The 23,530-nt window shown below is 37.0% G+C and overlaps 1 protein-coding gene across 1 annotated transcript in view; it reads right to left on the minus strand.

Annotated features, from left to right (window-relative positions):
• Positions 1 to 417: 417 nt before the first annotated feature.
• LOC148038429 (uncharacterized) overlaps positions 418 to 23,530 on the minus strand; it is a 154,726-nt gene continuing 131,613 nt past the window's right edge. The window contains exon 7 of the mRNA XM_087671905.1: positions 418 to 499. Within this exon, the coding sequence (XP_087528031.1) occupies positions 458 to 499 (42 nt within the window). The 3' untranslated portion in view covers positions 418 to 457. The remainder of the gene's footprint in view (positions 500 to 23,530) is intronic.

Raw genomic sequence — 23,530 nt, forward strand, 5'->3', positions numbered from 1 at the left:
TTATCTCTTTATTTCTCTCTTCCCTCTCTCTCCTTTCCTTTTCTCTCCCCCTCTATTTCTATCTCTCCTCCCTTTCTATTTCTCTCCCTCCCTCTCTATTTCTCTCCCCACCTCTCTTTCTCTCTCTCTTTCCCTTTCTTTGTTTCCTCTCTCTTTTTTTCTCCCTCTCCCCCTCTCTCCCTCAATGTTTCTCTCACTCACCCTCCTCTTTCCCTCCCTTCATATCTCTATTGCTCTCTTCCTCTCCCTCTTTGTTTCTTTTCTCCCCTTTATCTCCCTCTCTCTCTCTTCCTCTCCTTTCCTTCTTCTCCCTCTCTTCCTTCCTCCCTCCCTCTCTCTCAATGCATCTCAGCAAAAAAAACAAAACAAAGAAAGAAAAGAAGAAAACAAAACAATGCAAGAAGAGGCAATGTACCTACCTCAAAGGCTCGAAGATGAAATCGTATGCACCTTCCTTTCACGGCTTCCCTCCCTTCTCCTTTGCACCCTTCTCCTTCTTCTTCATGTACAACAGTGGCAGTGATAAGCTCTCCTTTGTCTATCTCCCTCCCCCTCTCAAAGCTTTGACCTCTCTCGCTCTCTATTTTATTTCCTTTTGCAAATGCTTTCTGTAAATGCCATGCTCGGGTTTTGGACACTTTTTTTTCTCAGAGTGATATCACTATTAGCATCGCTAATATTGTGATCGTAAATGATCAAACATTTATTATCACAAAAAATAATTGGTCAAATGACACTTCAAATGCACAACCAACTAATGACAGACCTCGCTGATGCATAGAGGAGATTTCTCTAGCTAATAAATACCTCACATGGACCAATGAGTATGCCTCACAGAGGCTGATAAATGTACCTCAAGAGGACTAATAAATATGTCTCACATAGGATGATAAATATGTCTCATGCAAGCCAATATGCATACCTCAAATAGGCTTAATATGCCTTATGGAAACATGAGCTAAATAAATTCCTCTTGGCAACAATTCGTCTATTAAATTTATCTCGAAGGTTTTATCTACTACACCAACATCACTTAATCCATCCCAAAGTATCTCATATTGCCTATTTTAATATTTTTCTCTCCATCATTTATTTATTTACTCTATATTATTCTAAAACCACACCAATTTATGGGACCTAAAATGGGCTGGCACTCGCTATGGCACTAGCTAGACCTCATGCACACAACAGACAACCCCACCACATGGGCTCCTGGGCCAGGAGCGTGTGTAATACACTGATGTACACTAGATAGACTTAATTATGCATTTGTAGCTGATATGTAGTTCAACGTTCATCATCCCTTCTCCTCAGAGGGAGATCCCATAACATATAGGCATAGTGCCTCGTAAGACCAACATAAGGAAGCACCTCTTGGCTGATTGCCGCAGCTCCACTGCGACTCTTCTACACCTCAGGGATTGGCTCCAAGATGCGTCACTTCAACAAAAAGTACACATGATACAAACTCCACTCTTTCATTTTAAACGTATTCTAGGAGATACCATGTGTCCTCACCAAATAATTCCCTTAGAAAACAAACGGCTAACCTATAGCTTAGGTTCCTTTCCACTCTTAAGCGTAAGTCATCATAACGAAAAACAGGTGCTATGCATCCAGTTCTTCATATTTCGATACCATGGTTGATATGCACATGCAAAAGTGGATGATCCTAATGTGCTCAAACATAATTTTCAATCAGAAACATGTCATGCAAAACCAAGCTTTCTAATGCTCATTCACTAAACCATTGTGGCGATGTATAGACACTAGCACCGATTTCTCATGCTACTAGCCCCTTCAACTGAAATATCGCAATTCTAAATGCAATGCACAATCAAATATTTCAAAGATTCAAATCCTCTCTGCCCTCTTAATCTCTTAAAATCACCCTTTCCCTCTAACGTTTAGGTTATGCTGCGTTGCATAAGTGCAGGGTTTTATTTTATATATATTTTTCACATAAAATGGAAAATCTATGAACTATAGCACATTAAAAAATCCAAACTAAAGCTAAACTTCATGCCTCAGCTTTGTTATACAGCCACAACCACAAATCATAGTTTTTTAGATTTTTATAATGAAAAAATATTATTTTTTCATTTTTAGCTATTTTTCTCTATTTATTGTACATAAAAATATATATTTTTTGATTTATGATTAGTGACTGATTATGACAGCTGAAATATATTTTGTCTCAGAATTTTATCCCATACACATCTCTTTTCCCCACCCGAAACCAATAAAACCTTCATTTTTACACTAAAAATGCACTTTTCGGGTTATAATTTAATTGTTGTGACTATTTATCATTACAGGTCTGCATTTCTTTTATGCATAGCCCTCAATCATAATGCAAACAAGCTTGAAATAAATTTTTGTTCCATATAAATTCCATTTCAACCATCAAACATAAAAAAAAAGAAAATTTCTTTGCAAAAATGACGCATACCGCTTACTTGCGTGTTGCGGGTTTTTTGATTATTTTTTCGGGTTTCCAATAGACCAACCAGTAGCAAATCTTCAATGCTTAGCATCTCCCCTCATCTTCCTCTTGATCTTGGAGCAATCTAGTTCATGTCGGACAAGCATTCTTCAATCGGTCTTCATTCTTCTTCATGTGCATGAACTACCCCCTTAAGGGGAGAGAGAAAGGCTGAAACTGTATCTCCTCATTTGAGCAGTCATTTTTGAAGTTGAGAGTGGCGATGGGGAGTGAAAACATCAAGAATCAGGCTGGTAAGATCGGTTAGTATGGGTATATTGAGGTGGGAGATGGCCTATGCCTCCCCTCCTCTCCATTTCACATTGTTTGCAAGGAGGGCGCCTTCTTTCTTCTTCATGTGGCTGCAAAATGGCACCCCCCCCCACGAAATCAAAATTTTAAGGGGTGGCCCCAAAGGTCACCCCCTTTCACTTCTCTTTTAGGCCCCTTCTCACCAAGTTTGGCCAATTGCCCCAATTGCTTGCCGTCCGGCATCATCCAATTCGAGGTCCAAAAAATCATGCACATCCATCTCGAAGTGCCCCACTCCCGAGCATCTTCCAGAGTCTCATAGGATAGTCGAAAAAATTATGAAATTTCCCAACCGTCCCTCGGTGGGTCTTTAAAGCAATTTTGGGCCTTGCCGCTTAAAATCATACTGATTGCAACTATCGCCTTCGCCGAAGTCTATTTTTCCCTTGAAATTCAGATTTTTTGGCTATTTTTAAGCACTTCTCGGCATCAAAAATCATCTCCCATTGGCGACTACGAGATAGGGTGACTCAGCCTAATGAATCCCATGAATAGATCTGCACATAAATACAACCACAAAGAGCATCAAGGTGATACAAAATAGTTACACAACAAAACACATCAGAGCTCTCACCCTACCCTCTGACAAAACCAAGGCATGAAATCCATGAGGAGTAGGCCTAGCACAATCTGACAGAAAGCCCAAAGCTAGTCACTAATCGATTTATCTAACACAACCAAGCCAAAAAGAACTATCAATGATGTCATCCTAAGTGGTGGTCCGAACTACCTACCTAACTAAGGACAACTCAACTAGGAGCTCCTAATAGGTGAGGACTCCTATAGCCTGATCAAGAAATATTCACTTTTAGTATATTTTTCCTTTTAGGCCTTTATTTTCCATATTCGAGCATGTAAAAAGGAGGAAGCTGAGCGTAGTGACCCAAGGAGAACAAGGCATCAGCTTGAGGTCCTATCTCAGTACCCAAGAACCTACCAAGCCCTCGTGAGGCGACACTTAATTCTTTTCTACCGCTCACTTTTATTTTCGCTCCAACTGTCATTTATTTTCTTTGCTTTTCAGCTAGTTGCCACCCCTAGGAAGACAAGGCATCCACCCTCGGGTCCTGTCTCGTCCCCAGGAACCTATTAGCCTTCGCAAGGCAATAAACAACTACTCAAAGATTTTTCCTTTCTTTTCTATTGATATAGGGATTAGAACCCCTTTTATGCACCTCTATATATTCATAGATTTTCTTTCAGATATTTAGGGTTTTTTCCTTTTGGCTATTTTTAGTAGGCTTTTCTAACTGCCCCACACTAGCAGGACCTCCTAGAACAACCTCCTAGCACGTTAACAGAACAGGGTCACTAGAACTCCCATCCAAAATAGGTCTTTCAGTGCCTGACAATGCCGGTACAGGAGGCAATGACTACTTAGACCTCCCCCATACATACACAACCTAAACCTGGGACTTCATGCCTTGATTGCAGATTCCCAACAAACAAAAAGAAAGTACCCCCTTACATACACATATATCATTAATTGCTTAAGGGAAAAAGACTCGAAAAGGGGATGAAACCACTCAAAATGGCCACAAGAAGCTCCTTCGTAGCCAAGGCTCCCTCTAGCGACTTCATCAACCTATATGATGCAATCACCAAAACAGTAAACTATTAAACGTACCTGCACCAAACAGACATAGGGACCTCTTGGCCTAAAGAGATAGCACATTTCACTACAAACTACCTGGCCCTCTTAGCCTAAGGGCAAGACACACTCCTCCCCATAAAACTAATTTGAATGGGGTGTGGCGAATGGCTCGTTTGAACGTCATGTTATATGCCCATACGGCCACATATAATTTTGTATCCCAGTCCCCGGAGACTATCTTGGATAGGATACCCACAAGCTGCTTATTGGTACTTTCAACTTGTCCATTGGCTTGCGAATTATAGGGTTTTATCTTATTGTGCTTGATTTTCTAAGTTTCAGTCAGACTTTTAATCACCTTGTTCAAAAAATGGGTTCCATGGTTCGATACTATTTCCTTTGGCGGATGGAAATGGCAGATGATCTGCTAAAGTAGGAAACTAGTAGTCTCATCACCCATGCTTCTCACCACTTTGTAAAGTTATTAGTGGCTACTATAATGCATCTCTTCTAAGTATTAGACGATGGGGTAATAGGACCCACAAAATCAATGCCCCACTTCTCAAATGGAAGGATAGCCATGATAGGTGTAAGTGGGCATTTCCTATTCTCTCAATTGTCATGTCTTTGACATGTACCACATCTCTTAACATACTCAAATGAATCCTGGAAGATGGAAAACCACCGATATCCAACTCTTAAAGCCATTTGTGCTGTCAATCGCCCAACAAAGTGCCCTCCACAAGGGGAGTCATGGCACTCTTCTAAGATAAAGGGAACCTCGTCACGCATCACACATCAACGATAAATATCATCAACACCCTGCCGATATAGTGACGATCAGCGCAAATTTTAAAGCCTGCTGTTTCATTTTCCTCTTCTAATAGAGTAGCTCCAGTCTCTCCCGTAGATAAATAGTGCGTTATAGCAGTGTACCAAGAGGAAATAGATGTCGTATCAATCTTAAACAATGCTTCCATGTCAGTTCCTTCAGCCAAGACCTCTTTTGGCTCTTTGAAATCCACAAGACACTCTACAATGCCTGAAGCTTTGGTGGCTTGCTCTTAATCTATTAATCAAACTCCTGTAAAGTGATTAACCACTTTGCTAAACGATCAGGCGGCTGTAACTTGTTCAGCAACAATCAAAGCCCTTCCACCTTCGTATAAAACACCACATTCTCATAAAGAATATAGTGCCTGAAATTTTGGGTTGCAAATACCATCGCAAGGCACAACATCTCCATATAGGTGTAGTTAATTTTTGATATGCCCAACTTCTGACTAGAAAAGGCTATCAGATGGTACCACTTTTCCTCCCAAAAAATTTGGGAGAAGCAGCAACTAATACTATACATAGTGGCTACTGAAAATATATAGAAAATTTTGCCACTTTTAGGTGCCTTTTAAATAGGTGCTTTGGCAAGCTCCTGCTTCACATCGTCAAATGATACTTTGCAAGTATCACTCTATGCAAACTAATAGTTAAAGGACAATAGGCTTGTCAGTGGCAACGTTCTTTCTACCAGGGCATTTATAAACCTCTGATAATACCCTACCAATGACAAAAAGCTATGCACTTCCTTTGGAGTACGCGGCAAACTCATGGCGACTATGACCTTGATCTTTTTAGGGTCAGTCGTGATCCCTACTGTACTCATCACATGACCTAACAAGAGCCCATAAGGCACTCCAAAGATGCACTTTCGTGGGTTGAGAGCTATGCAAAATTGCATGCAACGGTCAAAACACTTTATCAATTGTGTATCCCTTACGATGGCTGCCCCGAGGTCATCAATGAATACTTTTAACTCCTCTGGGGAGATGTCACCAAAGGTCTTATGAGTTGTTCTTTGCCACAAACTAGATGCATTACATAAACCAAATTCCATCACATGGTACTCAAAGGTACCAAAGACAGTAATAAATATCGTTTTTAGCTTGTCTTGCTTAGCAATCGCCATTTAGTTATACCTTGCAAAGCAATCCATAAACGAATAGATTTCCCTACTCGCTAGTTGATCTAGAATTTGGTCAATAAATGGCAATGGGTAGTAGTCTTTAACAGTTTGCTTATTCAACTCTCTAATGTCTACATGCTTATTCAACTCTCTAATGTCTACACAAAGACAAATTTGATTATTTTTCTTCTTTCTGATCACACCTAGTGAACACCATTCTGTATGTTGAACAAGGAAGATCAAACCCGCTTTTTGCAACTTCTGTAGCTCTTCAAACAACATGTCCCTTAATTCAAAAGGCATGCGCCTTACTTTCTAATGTACATGATGGGGTACCTCCTTTATAGGAATGGTATGCACAGCCAGGCTAGGGGGGAATACCCCTAAGTTCATCATAGCTCCAAGCAAAGATGTCGCAAAACTCTCGAATTAAGGACACATAGTCCTTTCTTTCTTCCGAACTGAGCATGGAACCTAATTTGATTGGCCGTGAATCATTAGGCATACGAAGGTCCAACTCAATAATGTCTACATCTCTTATTCGATCATGAGGCTCTATCGGCTCATTCAAAGTTATCTGATAAATATCCTCTGTAGTGGACCCTTCTTTAGATCCATCGCTCTATGATGTCTCACTACCAGATGGATCATCTACTGTTTCTAGTTCACTAGAGGATAAAGGAGCTCTCTCACTTTGAGGAGACTCAAGGTAAGCATCCACTATCACACAATTGGTACCTCTACCTAGAATCACTCGACCAATGGGTATATCAACTTGACAGTCTATCCATAAAATCCATGGCCTACCTAGCAAAACTCGATAGCTAGGACGTCTTGCAAACCTTATCACCCTAAAGTCAAGATAACATTCCACACTTGCAATTGTAACGTGGACTTTAGTGATGCAACCTTTTGGTTGTCTTAGACTGTCATCCGCCATCCTAAGAAGTGTGGAGTCATCTTTTTGAATTTTGAGACCTAGCCTCTCCATTAAGTCTGAACTCATGATATTGATGGAGGATCCATTATGAAAATTCCCCAACGGTCGCTCGATGGGTCTTTAAAGCACTTTTGGGCCTTACAGCTTAAAATCATACTAATTGCAGCTACCGCCTTTGACAAAGTCTATTTTTCCCTTGAAATTTGGATTTTTTGGCTATTTTTAAGCACTTCTCAGCATCAAAAATCATCTCTCACCAATCATCATAAATATATTATACTCATATCTCAACTCATGAGACTTTATAATGGATATGATTTATGTCTACATAAAAATATCACTAGCATCAAATATCTTATGACTATGTCAAATCCCTCATCTCTCTACTTTACCTCTATCACAGTGAAGAATACAAAAGTGTTTTTGAATATGCTCTATCGGACCATGCTCTTCAAGACACAAACCTAGTAATCCTACAAGTATGACAACAACAACTACATATTTCACTTCATGGAAACTTCTCTAGGTTTAGTTATTCAAGAATATTGGTCATAAAGTTATGTATGCTTGAGAAGATATATGCATTTCTCAAGTTGCCAAGCATTCCTCAAGTTGCCAAGCATGCAAATGTAGTATGTCAACCCTAAGATGACTATTATGATATCTCATTAATGCAACCCATTGACACATATAATGTATAAAATTTCTTTGATCATTATGGATTCCCTTTTACAAGGATCCTGTTATAGATTATGATAAGGATTTAGATAAGGATATAAAGATGTTTTCTAGAGAAAAGAGATGGTTGATCAACAATATTTGTATCTATTAGTGCTTCACTACTACAACTACACTCCATCATGTCTCCTTCTATATACATACATTTGTATCAATGCAATACAATCAAGAAAGTTCATTGTATTATTTCTCTTGCTCTCTTATACTCTCTATCACATATTCACAAGTTGTGTGTGTGTATGTGTGTGTATGCATGCATGTCCATGTGTGTGGCCCTTCCTCTATTGTGTGTCTATCTACAAGAGCATGCTATAAGTGATGCTAAGAATCTCTAAAAGAGCAACCATATTGGCCTTGTTCTCACATCAATCTATTAGATAGAATACAATGTATGCTTTCCTATTAGTTGGTAAGCCATCTCTAGCTTCAAGCCATGAGTGTCTCGTGTTGACACGATTGTACATCGAATGCAATCAAATAAATAAAATGCAACAATTAGAAATGTTATGTGTTTGATATTCACAAGACTATATTGTGGCTTCTATAAATGATCCATTAATCACGATATTTGTGCACTTCAACTCTAGGGTGTTGGTACTTTTTATTCATACAAATAAGGCCCATCAAACTTGAATAGCTCAAATATAGTCTTTCTATTTGAGGTATTTAAGCAAGCATTAACCACTTCTAAATATAAAACTATTACGGTTGGCTTGGACCCATTAATTGACAAAAATGTGCTTCTAATTATCAAAATAGTTGTGTCTTAAACCCTTTAATGATGAGTGATTCACAAACAACCTCTTAAAGTATAGACAATCCATCTTATGTAGTTATGATAATGAATCTTTAACTCTCCTCTAAGAATAGACAATCTACTCAAAATGTTGCTTGAGCCAAAATCATGCATGCTAGAGACCTTTATGAAGGTAACCCATAACATATTTTTTCAAAGAGAGACGTGAGAGGTGAGAGAGAGAAGATCAAAGGAGAGAGAAAGATTAGAAAGTTAGGAAAGAAGAGAGAGAAGCCATAGAAGCCGTGAATTAGAAGGTGAGATAAGAGACAGTAAACGTATTAATGTTCCAAAAGATGTGAAAATTTACATCTCACCCCTTTTATACCTATATCATTGTGACGAGGTATTATCAATAATTCCACACTAAAATATATCTTCTTTCTAGCTTCTTACAATCCATTCCTTCCCAAAGGTTTTTGCCCATACAAATAAACTTACAATGGTTGAAAATGATGGATGAAGTAGAGTACTACTCTGATTTTAATTATACAAAGGATGAAAATGAATGAAATATTAAAGATATATTGACTGAAATGAAGACATAAAGGTAAGCCTCAGCTATATACATGATATCGATGTCTTCAAAAGAGGTTGGAGCCTATAAGTCTTCAAACATGAGAAGATAGCTTGCCGTAAAAAATAGACCTTGCTGAATAAAATCTGCTATAACTTTTGTTAGAAGTATTCAAATGAAGCATGCCACATGTCAAAACCTAGCTGTTGAAGAGTACTTTGATCTTATGTAGGTGGCATATTTCTGAAAATTTGGTAGAATAAAAACTATTCTAAAAGAGACTATTGTCACTAGGATCCTATCTGCTCCATAACTAGCTTCACTATAGTTATGCTTTAGCTGCTGCCAATACATAACCCTTTTCTATTCAATCTATAAATAAACTCTTTATATTACACCCTTTTTCATGTAAAAAATGTATAGAAATGGTATTTTAAAAATACACTATTTTAAACCCACGTGTTGCACACATATATTCATGAGTAACTTACTAGAGCAAATGGGATTGAGTGTAATGCTGAAAACTCAAGCAAGGGCTTCTAATTCACTGTTTGAATCAAGTAAGCAATGTATGAGAATTTAGGTATTCGCACCTAGTGTAGTCTCTTTGTATGGAGAAATTGGGCTAAGGATATGCAGGTTTATTGAATCCCATAAGCACAGTGGTGGAAAGTGCTAGCTACCCAAAAGACTATAAAGCATTATACTTGCCTATCATTTGAATAAAATGTCATTGTACTTTGTCCTTTTAATCTCAGTGTCATTATCTATACACACAAGATTGTGTTTATGAGTCCAAGCTTCCATCTTGGAATCTAATTCACTTATGTGACAGTCATTGTCTCGAAGTCTATGTCACATAAGTCTTGTCTTCTCTTTCATCCTCCATATCCATGCTCTAGATCCATGCTTCTCAACACAATGCACTTCATGAATGGGCTGATTTAACCAATGATGGGTTGATATTTGATGGAAAGTTTTCAATTCTTTAATCTCTCAATCAAATGGATGAAGGTTAGCAATTGGATAAATGAGAGAGATTAAGAATTGAAGAGAAATACCTCTTGCATAGCTTGATGAAGGCTTGAATGATCCCCAAAAGCTTAAGGAAGTCTCTAGTTGCTCAATGTTACTGAAATAACCTTGAGTCCTTATTCATTGGATACTTGGAAGAAATCTTAAAATCTCAAAAGCTTAATATTGAAGCATTGGACCCATTTCCACCAAATCTTGACTCCATGGAAGCTCTTAACATTGAATATTCGGCAATCTTGCTCAATTCTTGCAATTTCTTCAAGAAATCTCTATTAGAATGAGTCCTAGGGTCAAAATGATGAAGAATATTGAATAAATTTGAGATAAGTTAAAGCTTGGACTAAAGCTTTCATGGTTGTCCATGGACTACACAGTTAGGGTTTCAAGAGAGCATGAGGATGAAGAATGGAGCACAAATCTTGTTGATTTTTGAGAGACTTTACTTACTTATGACCAATTGAAGCACCATGGCGGCCTATGAGCATCAAAAGCAAGGAGCAGTCAGCTGAAATCAGCCCAAAAAATGTGTCGCATTTTTTGGGCCTATTGTGAGGTGTCAACCAGGCTCAATCCAAGGCGCAACTTTTTGTAGTCCATCAGTGGGTTTTCCAAATGATGCCGCCTGGCACTCCCTTGCAGTATCATGGGGTTTGTCACTTAGGCCACCCTACTAAGTCTACATCGCTACAGAAAGAGTTCCAGCCAAACCTACTAGGATCAATGTGAAATTTTGGGTTCTAAAATCAAATAGGTCTCCTAATAGCCAGCTAGTGTTAATAATTTCGAGTTTTCACTTCCTATAGGATTACTCGAACTAAAGAGGACTTGCCATTGGAATTGGTCCAAAGAGAATGAGAGACAAAGGGGAGTGTGGTATGTCAACAATCCTGTCCATAAGGCAAAGTCACATTTCGGCCCCCTAAAACAATGCAAGTTGGTTCTACCTAGTGACTATCGTCTTCCTATTTCTATCACCAATTTAGAAAAGCTCCTAGCTAACTGGGACCACCCTACTATTGGACGAACCCATCAAGGGTCACGCCCACCCGCTTTCCTTTGATGACGGTATCATCTTTAGTTTTTTAATTACTTACAATACATTTATTGAGACATATACAACGAGCTTCCTTAATTAGTCTGTTAAATCACAAGTTCCTCACATAATTCATCTCATGGACATGCATATAATTCAAACAGCGTATGAATAAAAGCAAATTCCTTTACTATATTGGAAGTTTATTACAATTTCTATCTTTTTAATCATGCGAAAGATATACACAATTCCACAAGGGTATTCTTCCCACCAAGATTCCTTCCTTGTAACTAGTATTAGGGTTCCAGGATCCCATCCTAGACCATAAAGGGGTTCGTCAAATTCTAGGAGTAATGGGAGATTTATGACAAGAGTCCCCCCTCCCCCCCCTAGCATCCACATTTTCTACTACTCAAGTCTATCCCTATGGATAGACCTTTCTGCTTACGGAGCTAGTCTCAGCCTCTCGAAGAAATAACCATGACCCCCTTGGAGTAGGGTCTCGTAGCTAGCTTAGGGGTAGCTTAGTGTAATCTTTCCTTTTATCCTGTTTGTCAATGTTTTAAAATCAGAGATCTAGATTCTAGCAAATACAAACAATCCTTTCAAACATATAATGATTCAATGACAATCACACCATCATGTAGCTCACAGCTTCACATAGCCAAGGTAGATCCTTAACCTAAGGCAACCTTACAATCTAATGCATATCGTCCTCCCCATAAAGAAGTGATGAGTGCAATTGTTTCAACTTTGTTAAGCACGACATGAATTTCCCATTTAGGGCTAACTTACCCAACATAAGTGAATTTCCTTTAGTTGGTACTTAGAAAAATATTGCAACAATAACTTAATGAGATGATCTACAAGAACTTTAAATAGACTTTCACTTTTTAAGCGTTAATAAACTCTTAACCATTATCACATTTGATAATAAATGTATCGAGTTATTTTACTAATCTCAAGGGCACATAAAGTCATTTACTCATTTTGTGCAATAATCTATTGCAACTATTTCCATCATGATTCTACGAATTATAATCTCAATTAATCTAAGTACAAATCTTAGGTAGCTGTTAATCATTTATAAATGTATTAATACGCTCTCTAGAGATGAAACTATCATTTCGTGTAAGTGTAAATATATAAGCTAATATTTTATATACTTAATTTTTATATGGATGTTATCCATGTACTCCAACAAGTAGTTCTTGTACCATTTAATGAAAAAGCTAACATTTTATGTAAAATTTTGGCAAAAACCTTATTATTTTATGTGGCGATATAAAAATAATAGCCCATTTTTGAGTCGTGAATAACATGGTTTGGCACGACGACATTGGGAATTTTGTCTTTGCTTGCACTTGCATTCTCCATATCGATGTTTCGTTGGTAGTGGCAACTCCGTCAACCTTGAGTACTCCCGTATCTCTGGCAATATCTATTCTTTGACCGGTTGTCGTGGTTCTCATGGTCTTCGTGCCCCATTGCTTTGGAGCCATCGTTTGCAAGTGGGTTCGAGAGATAGAGAGAAGGTGGAATGAATTCGAGATGGGAGAGCATGAGAGAAGATTTTCGAGTTGAAGACTGAGACATGGGGAGGTCAAGTTAATTCTTTTTCTCTCTAACCCTGTCTCTAATTCCCTCTCTTGTAGCCTCTTGGGATCATCTTTCCTCTCTAATTTATATATATATATATATATATATATATATATCTCTCTCTCTCTCTCTCTCTCTCTCTTTCTCTCTAGCTCCCTCTCATAGCCACTCGGAGGGGGGTATCCTTCTACCTCTCTCTCTCTCTCTACCTGCCTCTCGCAGCCTCTCCGGATCTCCTTGCGCATCTCTCCAAACTAAGTAGAGGGCATGCCTTTATAAAGGTAGAAGGGAGTGCATGTTGCCTCTCCCTTCCCCTCTCTTTCTACTCTCTTTGTGTAAAGGCAACTCCTCCACTCAGAGTGGGGAGCTTTTTTTTTTCTTTAATTAAATTTTTAAAAAGGAGGGGTCATGAAGCTTTCGACACCATTTTTAGGTATAAAAAATATAATTATGGTAAAGAAGATGATTATGATGATGGTGATGATGATGTTGATAATGACGATGCTCATGATGACGACGAAGATAATGATGTTGAGGATGATGATGATGATGATGACAATGATGATAACAATGCTGAGGATGTAAATGATGATGATGACGACGATGATGAGGTGGCCTTTATACGGTGGTGATTAGTCGAGTCGTCTCTTTCTTTTTATAAATGTCAGTTATTTTTTAAAATGTTAGTTATTATTTATTAACCTTACTAATTATTAACTTACTACCTATTTGACCTTACTAACTAATGTACTAACTAACTAACTTATGAACTAACTCACTAACTTATATTTATGCAGGAATATTGCATCCTTCTCCCCTTAGAGGAATCAAGATATCCTCATCTCAAGAGAAATCGTGGGTATTGTTGATAAAGAACATTCTCATCTTTCTATATAGCATCTTCTTCATGATAATCCTTCCACTAGACAAGGTATTCTATAAGGGTTCTATTCCTCAATTTTTTCTCTCTTACATCAATTACTATGTCAGGTTGTGGCACAAGGACTCCTTGGCTAGGTATTACAACTTCTTGATCATCAAGGATATGGTTAGGGTTAGCCACGTATGCTTTCAATAAGCTAACATGAAATACATTGTGGATTTTTAATTTCTCAGGGAGTTGTATCTTGTAAGCGCTTGGTCCTAAGAACTTGAGAACCTTGTAGGGTCCATGATATCTTAGACTTAGCTTCTTAAATTTTCCTAAAGACAAGGAACTCTTCTTTGGATGGACATGGATGAAGACCATGTCTCCGTCTTTGAAGATTTATTATTGCCTTTTCAGATCAATACATACCTTTTGTCGGTCCTTGGCTACTTGAATATATTGTCTAATAATCTTGATTCGATCATCCATTTCTTCTAACATTTTTCTCAAAGCTTCTACCCTTAGAGTAGGATCGAAAAAATTAAGTGGCATACAGCAATCTTGATCATATAATGCCTAAAATGGAGTCATCAGAATACTTAAATGATAGGAGGCATTATAAGCAAATTCCACTAAGGATAGATACTGAATCCACCTTTTAGGTTCCTTGCTGTAATATGCACGCAAAATATCCTCAATTATCTAGTTAACTCATTCTGTCTGCCCATTAGTTTGTGGATGGTAAGCAGTGCTGATGAAATAAAGTTGGGTTCCAATGGCTTCAATAAAATTTTCTAGAAATGTGATGTGAAAAGAATCATGGTCACTGATGATCCTTTTAGGCAATCATGTAACCTAAAAATCTATTTTACAAAAATTCTTGCAATATCTAAAGCTTTGTAGTTTGTTTTTGTTGGAATAAGATTATCGATCTTTGTTAGCATGTCTACTATCACCATCATTGAGTTATATTCTCCTTGCATAGAAGGTAACCCAACTACAAAGTCCACGCTAATAAACTCCCATTTCATTTGGGGAATGTCAAGTGGCTAGAGTTTTCCCAGTAACTTGACATGTTCAGATTTTACCCTTTGGCAAGTTAGACATTCAATGATATACTTAAGTACATCACCCTTCAGTCTTTGCCAGAAATAACTTTTTTTGATATCATTAAGAGTTTTTGTATACCTTGGGTATCCTGAAAAAGGAAAGTCATGTGCTTCCCAAAGTATTCTTCTCTTGAGAGTTTGACTTGAAGGAATACATAGTCTCATTCTATGAAATAAACAAGTCCTTCGTCTTTATTTGCAGAGAATTCTTGATATTTAGTTTTGAATTTGGGATCTTCTTCCTTATTTTGAACTTCCCAAAATAATTGTTGATAATTTGGATCCTTATTTTCTTCATTCTTAGTCAACTTGATGATAGGATTAGTTGGCATTGATACCATTATAGCCATAGTTTCTGCCCTAGATGGTTCTTTGGTGATAAGAGCATTAAGGCTTTACAACTAAGGGCATCTACTACTACATTTTTTTAAACCAAGTTTGAACTTAATTTCAAAGTCATACTCCTGCAAAATTTTGATCCACCGTCATTGCCTCATATTAAGATCAGGCTAAGTAAAAATCCACTTAAAACTTTTATGATCTGTGACTAAGAAAAACTTATTTCCAACCAAGTAATATCTCTATAATTTGAGATCGTGAATCATAGCTACCAACTCCAGGTCGTGAGTAGGATATCTCTTTTCATGGGCTTTCAACTTTCTCGAAGTGTAAGCTACAAGATGACCTTCCTGCATTAGTACACATCCCAATGCGAGAGAGCTGGCATCTGTGTCAACTTCAAATTCCTTTCTTAAGTTAGGTAGCCTTAAGATAGGAACATTTATCAAAATATGCTTTAGTTGCTCAAAGCTCGATTGTTCAATTAGTGTCCAAATAATAGCAACTTGCTTTTTGAGTAGGTCTGTAAGAGGTACTGCAATTTGGGCATAGTTTCTGATGAATATTCTATATCATCCAATGGTTGGGGGTGGCCAATCTTGAACATCTTCGACCTTGGCAGGATCTACTAATATGCCTTCAGTAAACACTATTAATCTCAAGTATTCAATCTTCCTTTTGAAGTAGGCACACTTCTTCTTCTTGGAATACAACTTGTGTGTTCTCATCGTCTCTCAAACAATGTGAAGATGTGGTTCATGATCTTCTTTCTCCTTAGAATAAGTTAGGATGTCATCAAAGAATACAAGAACAAAATCATTGAGATGAGGTATGAAAATGTCTTGCATTAGCCTATTAAAGGTGGCTTGAGCATTTGTCAACCAAAATTACATCACAATGAAATTGAAATGACCGTATCTTGTGTTGAAGGTGGTTTTAGAAATATCTTCATTCTTGATTTTGATATGAAAATATATTGACCAAAGATCCATCTTAGAAAAGATCCTTGCTCCTTGTAGACGATCAAGAAGCTCGTCTATCCTCGGAATCAAGTACTTATTCTTCATTGTTACTTGGTTTAGCCCTCGGTAGTCGATACAAAGACGGAGAGTTCCATCTTTCTTCTTTTGGAATAATATTGGGGCTCCCCATGGTAAACTACTTGGCCAAATATACCCTTGTTCTAGTAGTTCTTTGAGTTGCTCTTTTAGTTTGATGGCTTCATGAATAGGGTCTTTTTGCAACTGGAGTGGCTCCTGGAACAAGTTTGATCTTATGATTGACTTCTCTTTTTGGAGTAACTCAGTTAGCTCTTCAAGAAATACGTCGGCATATTCTTTTAACCAATATGGTTCTTTTTCTGTTTGACCATCTTGATTTACCTTGTTAAGCTTGATTAGGTAAATAGGTAATCATTTCTTCAGGTCTTACACAATTTGAGAAGCTTTTGCTAATTGAACCTTAGGTTTCCCTGTTTCACCTTATGTAGTTGCTATTTCACCATTAAAATCCTAAAATGTGACTTGACCTTTTCCATAATGGATATGAGAATCATTGGGAATCAGCCAATCTATTCCTAGTAAACATTCATAAGCTCCTAAGTTTATTACTCTAAATCTCATACTTGAAAGGTTTCATCCTAGGTTAAACTCTACCTTAATAGTTTGCTATGTAGAAAGTACTTCCTTTCCATTTGCTAATTCCACAAGTAGTTTTGATGCATTTATTGTATCTATTCCTAACTTATTAGCACACTTGGGTGAAAAAAATGAGTGTGTACTTCCATAGACAATCAAAACTTTAAATGATTTACCTCGGTGACTAGCTAGTGTTTGTATTATCGAATATTGACAATTTGGACCCTTCTTGTGGAATGCAACATGAATAGTTGCTTTTTCAATATCTTCTTCCATAGTAGGGTCTTCCTCCTTATTAATATCTTTAAGGGTAATATTTGACATTATTCCTTTTTTCATAGCTATTTGACCATGGCCTTGGGCAGCTCTGCCTTGACCTTGATTGGCCTTAGCAATGGTTTCCACTAAGCTTCGGACATTCTCTCCTAAAATGTCCTGGCTCATTACAGTGAAAGCACCTAAGACCATCCTTGTTTCCCTAAGTAGGAACAAAATTTCCAATTGCATTGGATTTTTCCTTTTTCTTCTAACCTTGCTAAAATTGACTTTGGGTTCTTTTTGCTTGACCTTTGAATCCTCCTTTGTTCTGCTTATTGTAGCTCCATAACTTATTATTTTTAGGCTTTGATTGTACTTCCCGCACTATAGGAGCAGCTCAAATCAAAGCATCTTAGAGGTCTATTGGGCACATTGATTCCAAACGAGTGTTCAAAGGAGAATTTAGCCCATTACAGAACCTGGATACTTGTTGAGTAGTATCCATGGAGGGTGCATATTTAAGAAGTGAAACAAACTTGGAGTAATATGCCTCCATGGTTAGTTCCATTTACTTCAAATTAAAGAACTCATTCATTTTTTAGGTGCGATAAGATGGAGGTAAATATATTCATCTTACAACTTCTTTCAGCAAATTCCACAAGTAATAGTATTTTCAGGGACATCTTGATCTCGGCACCACTTCTTCCACCAGAGTCGAGCTTCACCAATTAATTTTAGCTTAGCTATAATGGCTTGGATGGTTAGGACAATTCCAATAGCAGTAAAATAATCTTCCATGGATTTGATCCAAATTTTTGCCTCAGCTTCCACATTCTCGCCTCTCTCGTCAAATTCTGGAGGTTTGACTTGCTTCAAAAGATTCCTTTTCCCTTGGGCTTTGTTGGAAATTATTGTGGGTGCAAGATTCTGGAAAAATCTTCCACAATTTCCAAGTTAAACTTTACAAAATTTATATATTATTAATATTAGAGTTGGATAATCAAATTATTTCTCGCTTAATTTATTGAAACAATTTAAAAAAAAAACACTTTTCCCATTGCTAAAGTTAAATTGCAATTTCAAAGATTTCAAGAAAAAATAAGGTTACATTATTTCTATGATTGATAAAGTATCAATCAATCTTTATTACAACAAATGCACAAGGTAATGTATGTTAATCACATCCAAGTAAACATGTATAGGTCTCATTTTCTCCAAAGTAATGAGGTTTACTTTTTCTTCATAGTTTTTAGCCAACTATAAGGAAAATTGTGGGGATACTTAAGTGTCGATTTTTTCCTCACCATTTGCTACTTGAACTCTTATGGGCTATTGTAAATTAGTGGAAATACAATTTAATTTGTCTACAACTAAATTATTCACAAAACTATATATACTACCACTATCTATCAGGATAAACACATCCTTTCAATAAATGGTACCCTTCATACAAAGTATATTAGGGCTCTTAGAACGTATTTAAGCATCCATAGAGATGGAACAATTAGTGGCAGCATGTGGTTCATCAAGAATTCCTCTTAGATCAAAAGGAATACTACCACTTGGATCAAAAGAAAAAGTGTCAGCATGATCATAAAGCTATTCTTACCCAAATTTCTCTTCAACATCCTCATTTTCAGTGGTAGTCACAAATGCATTTGCCTCATCATTATCATCCTCTGACTCTTCAAAGACTAGCATACTATGGACCTTGGCTTTTTCATTCTTCTATGTACACTTTGTTGCATGATTAGCCGTATACTTCTCTCTGCATTTAAAACATAATCCTTTTTCTTTCCTTTCTTTGTAGAGGTCCATAGGAATAGAATTTGGATTAACATTGGCCGAAGTAGATCTAAACTTGTTGTCCCTTTGCTTTAAATCCACTCTTGGACTATTTTCTATCGTGAAATTACCTTGAGGCCTTGAAGCATTGAATGATGGATAAGTTGACACTCTAAAGTTCCCACTTGGTGATGCTTATTGCCATAAACATTGCCAACTTGTTCTTCTTTTAAAATAGTCCTTGGCTATCCATATCTAGGCTGAAATGAGGACTCTCTTCTATACTTCCTTCCATAATGTTTCATAAGCTCAATGGCTTTGAAAAGAGTTGTGGGATTTTACACCATAACATTGACTATTTATAAAGAAGGTTCTAAAACATACATATATTTGTGGAGTTTAGCTTCATCACTTATACTCTCTACATATATGGTGGAGTTGAGAAATTGGTTTGTATAATCATGTACACTTAGGGCTCTTTGCTCTAATCCATACTATTTTCATGCCAATTTCTCTTTTTCAAGAGGAGAGACAAAGAACTTAGCCATACATGTCTCAATGTATCCCAACTCTCTACTAGTTTGTTCTCTTTCTTAATACATCTCCACCAATACATGTAAATCCTTCCAACTATAATGAGGCAAAATGAATATTCATATCAGTAGTTCTAGGAAATATATCAAAATAGGACTCCAATTTTGAAATCCATTTCTCCAAGTCAGATGATGAAGATGACTACCCATTGTACTTTGCTAAAATAATTTTTTCTTTTAATTCCCTTTCATGAAAATTTTATTGTCCCAAAATAGGATGATTCATGATTAATAGGCATCGAACCTCCAAATTGAGATGGTACTCTTCCAAAAGGTGGCTAAGAGTTAGTGTTGAACTTTCTCAATGGTAGAGGGCCTCTAGAAACCTAAGAATTCAAACTATAAGCTTTTATGTTACCCAAATAGTAATCATGCCTTTGTGAAGTCTCTCCTACTTCATATTGACTATTGGGAATGCCCCTTCATCCAATAATTCATTGAATTTGACCATTATTGATGGGTCACTATTTGATTGTGCTTTCTCCCTAGCATCTTTGGTTCCCATTTACATTTTCATCTATTGAGAGAATTGATCCATGATTTGTGCATTAGATTCTACTAATTTTTCAATTAAAGCCTTCATTTGGGTAGTGGAATCTATCAACTTCTCAATACAAGACTTTGTTTGATGACTAGATAACACCATTTGTTCAACTCTCGATAATAGCTCTGGATAGTAGCTCCATATTCCTTTGAGCATCTCTATTCTCATGTTCACACATGGTATAATTAAGAGTACGAAGTTCTCTTTGTCTTTGGGGCTCTTCAAGGCTCTCTTGAGGTGTATTTTCTAGCAAGGTATAGTGGTACTTGTGTGAGGGATCATATGGCAAGATCGGCTCTCTATATAGGCTCCAAATTATTGGAAGGTGGGAAAAGTTCACCTCGAGTCAGTTGGTTGCACACCTATGGGATCTTTAATAGTGGGGGAGGGTCACCTCTCTATTATCCCACTATCGTGCATCACTAAAATTTCCATTCATCTCATTCCATGAGATGCAATAGGATTGAAATTGACAAAATGAATAGGGCTTTAGAGGATCTTACCATGCATTGACTTACTATTGACTTATCCTTTACAATGCATTATGATATATTTTTGCATAAAATAAACAATCATCAGTAAATCATTGAATACTATATTAGGGAATTTGAAAAGTCTCATATAATTTGAGAATTTTTTATATAGTTAATATTTTGCCATATGATTGAATCTTGTTCCTTTGAAAGTGGAGTCTACCCTTATTACTATATAGGTTGTCTTTCCAAGTCCCACTTTGAAGCATGGGTTAAGATTTAGCCACATGACCAAATATTTACCCCTTATTTGAAAGTGGGACTTGGGAGGTTCCCAAATTCTCTAATGTGGTGTTATTGGATTAGAGTAATCAATTTAATCAATCAATTGGGATTTTAAAAATGGGATTGAATGTAATGCTGAAAACTCAAGCAAGGGCTTATAAATCCCTTACAGGTGAAAAGAGGGTATTTATAGGTTGAAACAAGGTGCATGCCTAGACAGTTCAGACACTCAGAGATTGAATTGCATAATTTTCTTTCCTAAATCTATTATGATATGCTATAACTCATCTTAAAGAGGGCATCATTGGCTGAAATTTGAATTAAAAAAAGTGGGAATCAAAGCTTCTAAGCTCAAGTTATAGCCAATTTTCTAACAAGGGATACTACAGGACTGCACTACTATGGCAGGCATAAAGGCAAGAATAAGGCCCAACATGAGTATGCACAGCAAGAATCAGAGATTCCATGCTGGATAATATACCTCAAGAGGGTCCTAAAGAGCCTCAAGTGCATGGAGAAATCAATGCACTCAACAATACCATGTGTGAACATGAGAATAGGCATGCTCAACATCATATGGAGCTATTATCAAGAGTGGAGCAGATGATATTGTCTACTAGTCAAACGAAGTCTTCCATTGAGAAGTTAATGGATTCCAATACCCAAACAAAGGCTTCAACTGACAAGTTAGTAGAATCTAATGCTCCAATAATGGCTCAATTCTCCCAATGGATGCAAATGCAAATGGGATCCAAAGAAGCTAAGGAGAAAGCTCATTCAAACAATGAATGCTTAGTCCCACTTCAGCCACCTTACCAAAAATGGTCAAGGTTATGGAATCATTGGATGAAGGGGTATTCCAAATAGCCAATATAAAGTAGCTCAGACTTCACAAAGACATAATGACTATTTGGAAAAATTGAATAGTGCCGATTCCCATGCTTTTGGGCTGAATATCCAACTTCCTAGAGGTCCTCTATCAATAGGAAGGTTTCATACTAGTTCTCAGCCACCTATTGGGATAGTTATATCTTCTTTGGGGGATTCCATGTCTAATACTCATGACCAACCAATTTTGGGTCACAAGCCTTTCAGGAAAGAGAGCTGAATGATAAGATCATATTGGCAAAGTAAAATGGTCAATCATCTTCAACATTTGATCTAGAGGAATGGATTTCCAAATTGGAATCTTACTTTGATATATTCCCTAGAATTGATGACATGAAGATTCATTTTTCCTCCTTGCATTTGGAGGGATTTGCACATACTTGGTGGAGATACATTAAGAAGGAGAATATACTTGTAGAGAATTGGGATGCATTCAAGACGCTTATGGCTGAGGTCTTCGTCTCTCCTCTTGAAAAAGAGAAATTAGCATAGAGGTGGTATGGATTAGAGCAAAGCGGCCTAAGTTTATGAGATTATACCAACCAATTTCTCAATTTTACCATGTATATAGAGAGCATTAGTGATGAAGATAAACTCCATAAGTACATGTATGGCTAAAAGCCATCCTTATTAGCTAATGTTATGGCACAAAACCCTACCACTCTTTTCAAAGATATTGAGCTTGCAGAGTGCTATGGAAGGAAATATAGAAGGAAGTCATCATTTCAACCTAGTTATGGATAGTCAAGGACTATTTTTAGACAGGGATAAGTTGGCAATGTTTATGGTAGTAATCATGCGCCAAATGGAAGCTTAAGAGTGTCGACTTATCCATCATTCAATGCTTCAATATCTCAAAGCAGTTTCAGGATAACAAATAGTCCAAGAGCAGATTTCAAATAAGGGGACATCAAGCCTAAATTTATTTCAGCCAATATGAATCCAAATTCTATTCTTATGGACCTCTACAAAGAAAGAAAGAAAAATGGCTTATGCTTCAAATGTGGAAAAATTATACATCTAATCATGCCACAAATTGTGTATACAAAAATGCAAAAGCCAAGGTTCATAATATGTTAGTTTTTAAGGATTTTGAAGACAACATTGATGAGGCCAATGTAATTTTACCTACTATTGAAAATGATGATCTTGAGGAAGAATTTGGGCAAGAATATTTTTATGATCTAGTTGACTCTTTTCCTTTTGATCCAGGTGGGAGTCTTTCTTTTGACCTAGGAGGGATTTATGATGAGCCACTTGTTGCCACTAGTTGTTCCATTTCCATGGATGCTTAGATAGGTTCTAAGAGCCCTAATGCACTTCGTATAAAGAGTAATATTCATGGGAAGGACGTGTTCATCCTAATAGATAGTGGCAACACACACAATTTTGTGAATAAGTCCATTATGGACAAGTTGAATTGTCTTCCCACTAACTTACAGCAACCCATAAGAGTTTAGGTGGCCAATGGTGAAGAAGAAATCAACACTCAAATATGCCCATATGTTTCTTTAGCTAGTTGAAAATTATGAAGAAAAAGTAAACATAATAACCTAACACTATATTAGGGAGTTTGGGAATTTTCATTTACTTTGGGAATTTATAGGATGGTCAATATTTGGTCACATGGTCAAATTGTTATCCCCTTCTTTGAGGATGAAACTTTTTCTACATACTACATAGATGATTGTACTAAGTCCCATCTTCAAAAAAGGGATTAAGATTTAGCCGCATGGTCAAAT

The sequence above is a fragment of the Lygodium microphyllum genome, chromosome 3 (assembly GCF_053477565.2).
Source record: "Lygodium microphyllum isolate KBCC chromosome 3, Lygodium_microphyllum_v1.1.10, whole genome shotgun sequence".
Taxonomy (NCBI): domain Eukaryota; kingdom Viridiplantae; phylum Streptophyta; class Polypodiopsida; order Schizaeales; family Lygodiaceae; genus Lygodium; species Lygodium microphyllum.